The sequence below is a fragment of the Octopus bimaculoides genome, chromosome 2 (assembly GCF_001194135.2).
Source record: "Octopus bimaculoides isolate UCB-OBI-ISO-001 chromosome 2, ASM119413v2, whole genome shotgun sequence".
Lineage (NCBI taxonomy): Eukaryota > Metazoa > Mollusca > Cephalopoda > Octopoda > Octopodidae > Octopus > Octopus bimaculoides.
In genome coordinates this window covers 183,473,092-183,482,805 of record NC_068982.1, presented here as the reverse complement: position 1 = coordinate 183,482,805, position 9,714 = coordinate 183,473,092, and the positions used below count along the sequence as shown (strand labels likewise).

Genomic DNA, 9,714 nt, shown 5'->3' with positions numbered 1-9,714 from the left:
ATATATATATATATATATATACATACATACATGCGTGTATGTACAGCTAATTAGCCTCTTCCTCTACACCTCTCCCCTTCATCCACCCTGTCTTTCACTACTTTACTCCTTTTCCATCATTACTCGATTATTCCTCTCACTCTTCCATACACCCCGTTCACTATCTCTTTCTCTCCCCTTCTCCCCTCACGCTTCCCTTACACCTCTCTCATTAACCCTTACTCTTTTTACTTATTCGCCTTCCGTACACTTTCTTTATCCGTGTTCCTTACACATACACAAACGCACACATACACACACACACACACTCTCACACACGTACACATACACACAAACATATCCATACAAACATCCACATTGTTTCCTTTTCTCATGTTATCTGCGAATATAAACATACACACGCACTCATTTTCTCTATGTCTCTCTCTCTTTCTCTTTCATACATTTTCTTGCACACTCATCTCTCCCATCTACCCTCTTTGTTTCTTTCTGTCTTTCCCTGTCTCTTACTGTAAACCCTTTACTTATCTTTCTCCCTTCTCGTCTGCTAGCTATATACACACTCTCTCAATAACTTTTACTCTTTCTTTAAACATCTTTCTTCCTCACCCTCCCACTTTCTCCTATCTCCTATATTACGTCACTATATTGCTATTCTCTACCTCCCTCACATTGCTTCCTCCTACTCCGCTCACATTCCCCCTCTCTTATCTAAATCTCAATCCTCCCCTTCATTTTTTTTTTACTGTCGTTGCCATCGCCATCCTCATCGGACAACTAGAGGTTACTACTGCTGCTACTACTATTACTGTCTTTACTACTAATACTACTATTAGCCGTACTACTGCTACTACTGCAAACATCACTGGAGTGGCAGGCCGTTGGGGTATTGGTGAGAGGGCCTGATAAAGAAATCATAAGCAAAGAGAACTGAGAGAGGAATTCAGCATCAGAAGGAGTTTGGAGAGGAAGGGGAGGAAGGCAAGGGAGGAGAAAAGTAAGAGGAAGAAAGAAAGAATAGTGAAAGGGGAGGTTGAAGTGGTGTACGACAGCGGTAAGAGCATCAGCATCAACAGCAACATTAATAAGCAAAAAGAGTCGGGGGAAGAGATGATACAGAGAGGAGAGTATGAGGAGTATAAGAGAAGAAAAAGAAACGAATGACAGTGAAAAAAAGAGAAAGGGGAAAAGGCAGAGTATAAGCTATGTTAACACGCCAAACGTCACCGCAGCTCTCTCACTCTCTCTCTTGGTCTTACTCTTCCTCCTCCCCTTCTTGCGTGTGCGAGTGTGTGTCAATGTATATGCTAATACGTTAGAGTAGCTGCGCCTCTTTCTAGTGTATGTGTACGAATGAATGTGCGCGCGCGAGCGTGTGTGTGTTCGGCAGGCAAGCTTACTGTAGTTCGAGGAGTCCTGCTAGCTGGAATGGAACTCAGCTCGGTGTAGGCTCCGTAAGGGGGGGCACACACATTACAAAAAGAACACAAACAACAACAGCAGCAGCTTCGACGTAACGATATATATATATAAATATAAATATATATATATATATATATACACATACATACATATAATCAAAACAGATTTGTGTGAATATATATATACATACATAAACATAATATATATATATATATATATTATATGTATATATATATACACACACATATATACATGCCGTAAAGATGGAATAGTACAGGAGGAATACAAAATATTCTGTGAGTGGATACCAACAAGACACCAAACCGAGGAATCCATACCCGCTGCCACCACCACTACCACTACCACCACCACCATCACCACCACTGTCAGCTTCTCTCTCTTTTTTCCCCACTCTGTATATCTATGTATCTAAAGTTCTTAACGAAGGAAGCAGCTTTCGTCTGGTTTGGTCTCCTAGTCGGTCTATCTATCTCTCTGTATGCGAGTGTGTGTTAAATATACATGTGTTTGTGTAAGTACTCTTCCTATATAGCTTGTAAATATATTTCTGTGTATACATGTATTTTCACCTAGGTGCGCGATTGAGTTAATTTGTATACGCGCGTGAGAGAGAGTGTGTGTGTGTGTATATATATAGAAAAATACATATAAATATATAAATATTTATATGCCTTTATCTCTCTATCTCTGTATATATATATAAATATATATTTACATACATCTACATATAGCTATATATGTTGTGTATGAGTGAAAGCCGAAGAGGTGTGTGTCTTGTGTATGTGTGGTATTTCGTTGCCTTTAGGACATGGCCGACTGGAACATAGTTACAGATTGGCTGCGTTCTTTGAATCTGGTGCACTACACACAAGCCTTCTTGGATAATGGTTACGATGATCTGGAAATTTGCAAACAGATCGGCGATCCCGACTTGGACGCCATAGGAGTCTTCAAACAGGAACATCGCCAGCGAATCTTGGATGCTGTGAGAATTCTTCGTGAACAAGGTGGAACGGCCGTTTATTTTACCCTCGAAAAACCCAACAATGATATTGGTGTGGCTGCTAGTATAGTAGACGGTCATGGACATGTGGCTTGTACCACCACCGCTAACAACACAGATAGCACTTACCATAGAACTGGTGGTTTGGTGTGTCTGGGTGGTGGTAGTGGTAGTGGTATTGGTGGTGGCAATAACGGAGATCACAGCGGAGATTGTTCCACAAACGAACCGATCCATTCTTCCCGTCGTCTGCCCAATGATTATGAAGATGGCAAGTCTGCATTGTTGACTTACCCCAAGATACAGTTAAAACATATTATCCGTGACAAACTTGTTCGAGATGAGATCGATCTGTCTGGTCCACCTTACACCACTGCGGTAAGTCAATAATGATTGATTTAAAGGAGGTACAACGGCGGAGAGAGGGTGGGGAAAGGGAGAAAAACATTTTCTTTTTTTTTTACCTGTAATATTTCTTTATTCAATGTTTTGCTGTTATGTTTTGTTTTTAATTTTTGCCCCTCATTCCATTCCTTGTCCACTCATCACTTCTACCCCCTCCTGCCACCACCAATTTCTATCCCGACAAACCCTCCCATCACATTTTTTCTTCCCTTCTCCCACCCCTTACGCATCTTTTTATTATCTCTACTCCTCCCGCGCCTCCCACCTCCCTGACTCATTCACCCGAATCACTCCCGCCCCATCCCTCCTGCCCTCTTCCAGTCGTTGTTCTTTTCGTCTTACTGAGTTATGTACACATATAGACTCATACAAACATTTATATACACACTTAGACTCATACAACCAGTTATATACACACTTATACTCACACAAACAGTTATATACCCATAGACTTAAACACACGTACACACAATACATATACACGCTTATGGACAGTTATAAACCTTACAATTGTAAAGATAGTTTCATATTTACACAAAAATTCTTTTTATACAAGATTTTATACAACACAATTACATAGTTTCTCTTCACACACATGCGTACAAACCATTATTTACATAAACATACTGACACACATTCAATTACATACATAAACACATCTATACATCCTACATCTAATTGCAGGCACACAATGTTATATATATATAAAAATACAGAAATGCACACACGTCGCAAACATACATTAAAACACGAACACATACATATGTGCATAATATACACCCGTACACAGATATACACCATTATATACAGTTTTACACGTACAATTTACATTGTCTGTCAGACAGTTATATGTGTACAGATCATTTTAAACACAGTTACAAACACAAATATACACACCTTGCTTACAATTACTTTTGTCAAGCACACATATACTTACATCACAGACATGCATAAACACACAATTATATACATACATATCACAAGTACATACACAAGCACATATATAATTATATCACAGATATGTATACACAGTAACATACTTAAACACTACACATTGGCATACACAACACGGGCACACAGACACACGCACGTCACACAGATGTGTAAAACGCATAGTTATAAACATCACATTACAAGAGAATAACATAGTAACATATACATACATGTTGGAATATCACAGATATATAAATACAGCAATACAATAGTTCACACATACACACATTACATACGTACATTACAACTGGCATAAACACACACGCACGCACTCCTATTGACACTACAGACAGAAACATTATTTAATATTTTTACAATATTTATTCATTTTAGTCATTTTTACTTCATGTAAAATATTGGTTTACAGCTGAACAAGAGTTGATTGCCTGTTTATATATATATATATATATATATATATATATATATATATATATATAGTATCTGTGTGTATACATGCCAGACATGGTACCGTACACACACAACTACAACGTGTAATGTAGACACTGCCAACTTTTGACTGTTTATACGCTCATAGTTATTCAATTATTTCTTTTTGTCTTAACCAAACCATCGTTCTATACATTTATAGCTTGTTTATTATAACCAGCTCACATTTGATTATACATACGTGCTGTTGATAATTCACCATCAACAACAATCGAGTTTCCTATATTTGAACATCCATGTGATGACTTGGAAACAAGTTATGCATATATGTGTGTATGTGTGATAAGATGTGCATATACACATCTATAGATATATACGTAAATGCACATTACATAGGCAGATGTGTATGTATAAATTGTAAGATTCGTTGAGATTGGCATTAAGTTTCGCCAGGTGGCTTGGAACCTCAGTTATACGAACATTTATAAACTAATTCAACTATGCGTTTAACAAAGTCTCCCCATAACACGTTCTGTTGTGTTGAAAATTACTTTAAAAATAATAAATGCGGATGTATAAAGTGTGTGTGTGTATCCTCTTCCTCTATATATGTAATACATTATATATGTGTGTGTGCTGTGTGTATTTATCTATTATTGCAAATATGTGTATAAAGGTATAGGTATGTGTATGTATGTGTATATATATACATATAATATAAATGTGGATACGCTCTATTGACAAATACATGAGTGCCTAGTTTTTTCTTTCTGATTTACGAATTCTTAGAGGACTTAATATTCATACACATACTAGTTTAATCTATTGCACTGCATGGATGTGATAGTTGGACCCTATTGCTAAATTCAAAGCGTTCGCAACCACGTCCAACCTGTGAGTACTGAGGATCAGCTGAACTGACCATTGAACAAACGAGTCGGTGCTTAATGAAATGGGAACCGAAAGAAGCAACTGACAGGAAAAAAGAAAGCTGCAGTATTTTAGGCATGTCATCAGGGCTCAGAAGCTCTGCATCCACATCCTAGAATCAGTGGGAAGTTAGGAGGATGGAGACGGGGAAAGCCCAGAAGACACTGGTTGGATGATGGACCGGAAAAACCTCTGGCATAATGCGCAATCATAACCAGGCGCAGGAATCGAGGGAGGGAGATGTTGCATGTGTCCATAGTCCCCGAATCCCAGCAATGAGGATAGAAATAGGCGAGGCAATATGTGTGTGTATGTGTTTGTGCATCTGTGTGTAAATATATATATGTGTATCTCTATGCTTATATGCCTGACCAAGTCGCAGTTTGGAGCGACGATAAATTTTGACACCATATATAACAAATAAATGTTTAAGTGAAGTTAATGGTGTTTGTGTTTCTGAATTGTTAATATATACCTTCCACGCTGCAATCGTTATATATATATATATATATATATATAATGTAGTCACTGGTTATGGCCGGTATGTGTATATGTATGTATGCACATATTTTTCTGTGTGTATATATATATTTTTACACACATATACAAACAGGTATATATATATGTGTGAAAATATATATTCATGTATACATTACACACATAGACCGACATGCATTCATGCATCCATCCATCCATACACACACACACACACACACACACACATAGGTGATGGTTTCAAACTCTAACAGGAATTATAAAGAAGTCTTAATCATTTTCGCTTTTGATATGCATTGATACATTTAATAAAGATCCTGGAGGGTCTAAGCACCTAACTTTGGAGTTGTAAAACATACCCATCCAGGAAACTGGATGCCACAGCATAAATACCAAACTGAGGACCCAATATTGTAACAGCTTAGGGTCCTAGGGCTCAGTTTTCCAATATCTTGCTAAAGAACGTGAAACTCTCCTATATGTATGTATAATTCCGTACGTATATGGGCATCTATCTGTCTGTCTGTCTCTATGTACATATATGAGAGTTTGCGTATAGAAATATTTGTATTTATATAGGAATATATTGTATAGTGTGTGTATTCATATAATGTTCTCAAATTAAAAATCAAATGGATCTTGGGCAAGTGCGACAGTGAATGTCTTAACTGTTCGATCACTTGAACCGAACAGAAAGAAATATCTCATAAAAATAGTGTCTACGTAGTCGAGTATTCTTCAAACACATTTTTCCGTAACAGAGATAAAATGAGCGTGACAAACTGACAGACTTGGCCTTTTTGAATTCTAGTTGTCGTCGTCCACCCTGCAGGCATCCAAACAGCTTCCGTTTACCCAGCTCCACCCACAAGACCTGGCTCCTTCGATACTACGATAGAATTCGCATGCCTCGCATGCTGCCGCAGTGAGATCGAACACAAAAACTACTGATGGCTTAGCCTAAGTTTTTACCATTTCGACATGTTCCCGTTCATGTGTATCTTCTCCCTGTCTCTCTCCCTCTCTCTCCTTCTCTGCACACACACACACACACGCTCATACATACACGCGCGCGCGCGCACACAGACATAAGCATACACTCCCACACACACAGTTATATACATAGGTACGTGTATATACTTAAGGATTTCTTTGCATGATTGTGTATGTTTATGGGTCTGTACACATACATAGATTTGTATATATTCATATATACACAGGTGTAAATGCACATATATATATATGCACGCGTCTATGTATGTGTGCATGCGTATACACACACACGTCTATGTATGTGTGCATGCGTATACACACACACAGGAATGTTCATATGATTATATATGTATGTGTAGATTAAGGGGAATTATAGAAGGAACACATCCAGGCAATCAATACAAATTCCAAAGCATAATTTTAAACACACAACGAAATAAATATATAAATTTATAACTCAGTGAACAAGATTACATGTATGTAATTCTATGTATGTGTATATACATTTATTTATATTGTATGTATATACGATTACATGTATTTATATAAGCAAATATGTGACAATATTTCACACACACATACACAAATGTATGAACGTAATGTGTGTGTATATATATATACATACATATATACACATATATACACACACATATATACACATTCAAATCTATTAAATAATGATAAAAGTTATGATGATAACGGTTTCTTTTATTTGCCGCAGGGGCATCAGATAAGAGCGACACTACAAAGACAGTGTTCAGTTTGTTTGGAAGTTTTTCATGAGGTTTATTTTATAGAGTGCTTAGGTTCACTATAGAAACTCGTCGGTTAGAGGGTAAAAGACGGATCAGAAAAGCATTAATAAGTCATGTAAATAAAAGCAGCAATGATAGCCAAACGTGCATGCAGAGTACACAGGATGAAAGACAATAAAACACAAGTGAACAGTAAAAGAGCAATAAAGAGGAAAGAGTGCTGCATAGGCACGACGTGAAAGACTAGTGTTGGTGAATTTCGGGAAGCATGGAATTCTTGAAGGATGCAGTGTCCTGACAGCTAACAACACACACACACACACACACACACATACACACACACACACACACACACACACGCATAAAATCATTATATATATATACACGTCAACACACATACACACACACATATATGAAGGTGGCGAGCAAGCAATCGTGTGCATGCTAGGCAAAAATGTTTAGTGGTATTTCGTTTCGTTTTTACGTTCAGAGTTCAAATACCGTCGAAGTTGACATTGCCGTTCATCCTTTTGGCGGGGTCGATAAATAAGTACCAGTTGTGCACTGGCGTCGCCGTAATCAACTTTCCCCTTGCCCCGAAACTGCTGGCCTTGTGCCAAAATTTGAAACCTATATGTGTGTGCGTGTGTATGTGATTATTGGCGGAGTTTATATGTATGTATATATATATATATATATATATATATATGCTTGTACATGCATATGTAAATATGCACACATGTATACACACACACACACATGTTTATGTCACTATGCATGTACTCACACATGTATACACAGACGTACACAAACGTGCGGTAGGAACAACCCCTGACGTACGTCTACTACCGTCTCTACCTCGATTGCTCAGTCTTATTCTTTGCTTATATTTTTCAGTCTCGTACCCTGTTAGGACCCTATTATCCACTATCTCGTTACTTCCTTCAAATGTCAGAGAGTGACTTGAGGGAGATTTGGCTGCTTTTGTTACCAATCAGGCAGTGGTCCCCTATTTCAAACTAAGAAAATGTTTATATTACGAAGTCTATAACACATACACACACTCGTACACGCCATTGTTCGCGCGCGTAAACAAACATATACACACATTCAAACACACACACACACATACACACACACATTCAAACACATGCGCACACATGTATACATCTTTAAACACACGTATGCATATATGCGCGCACAATTATCTGTGTTTATAATTTCTTACAGAGTTTGTGTATACGCAGGATAGAATGGACTAAACAGATCGTATAACTGCGTCATTGCATTCACCCCTTGTTCACTGTATTTTAAAATTTTTTATTTTATACACCCTGTCCCTCTCATTTGCTTAGGGAGTGTATATACATGCATATGTTTAATAAATTTAATATATAATTTCTCTCCCCGCTCTATATATATTGTTTGTTTTTATGTTATAATACAAACAGTTATACATTAAACTGAAGGATTACGCATTACATTTGGTAAAGTCCAAATGTATTATTCTTTAACAAGAATAGTTTTGACGGTAACTTCGAAGTTTTGGCCAGCTAAGCCATCATCGGATTCTGTACGTTCATTCGTCCTTTTGATAGGTCTTGTTTTTAGTCCGACTGGGTTTTGAGCAACCCTCCTCACCAGGCAAGCCTAGTGGCAGTGCCAGTTTAGTCGCTGGCGACCCGACCATGCAACAAGTTGTACTGGCTTCCATGTTACCAGTAGCATGCATGAAATACCGCAAAAGTGACCCGATAGAAAAGAACGGGTGAACCTAGTGTAGGTTCAACGACTAGCTAGCTAATAACATGGGTCCTAAGAAATATCAGATTGATGTCTGGTATGCTGGATGACCACTGGGAGCGATGTACCCCTCAGCTTTTGTTAAAGTAGGTCTCTAGACGGTTACTGATATAAAACCAGATACGCAGGGAATGGCATTAAACATTTTGGAGATTGTTTGCTTGAGCTTCAGATCATGGCGCTCCCACGTTCTTGACACTGCGACCCATATTGGCACTGGATACCTTGCCATGGCTTGTCTCTGGACCATGTCTGTAGAGTGGAGAGGGTCTTTGAGATGCTGTGCAAGCCTTATTGGACCTAAACTTTTAGGTTACGCAATCGCCGGCGAGGCGACAATCAAGGGTGCCGTGACGAGCATGGAAGCCGCGGACGCGAACCCGGGTGAAGCTGACTGGCACGGGAGTTGCTGGCATTTTCTATGGACAATGGTCAGGAACGGTCTTCCTCAGTCACAGGTGGACAGCCATCATGTATGTATGTATGTATGTGTAAATATACATATAT

At 38.3% G+C, this 9,714-nt stretch overlaps 1 protein-coding gene across 3 annotated transcripts in view; it reads left to right on the top strand.

Moving 5' to 3' along the window:
* Positions 1-1,313: 1,313 nt before the first annotated feature.
* The window catches only part of LOC106868594 (sterile alpha motif domain-containing protein 5), a 232,740-nt gene continuing 224,339 nt past the window's right edge, over positions 1,314-9,714 (top strand). The window contains exon 1 of one of the 3 annotated variants that reach the window (XM_052965777.1): positions 1,314-2,824. In XM_052965777.1, the coding sequence (XP_052821737.1) occupies positions 2,252-2,824 (573 nt within the window). In that variant the 5' untranslated portion in view covers positions 1,314-2,251. The remainder of the gene's footprint in view (positions 2,825-9,714) is intronic. The other 2 variants (XM_014913925.2, XM_052965778.1) reach the window with 2 other exon arrangements.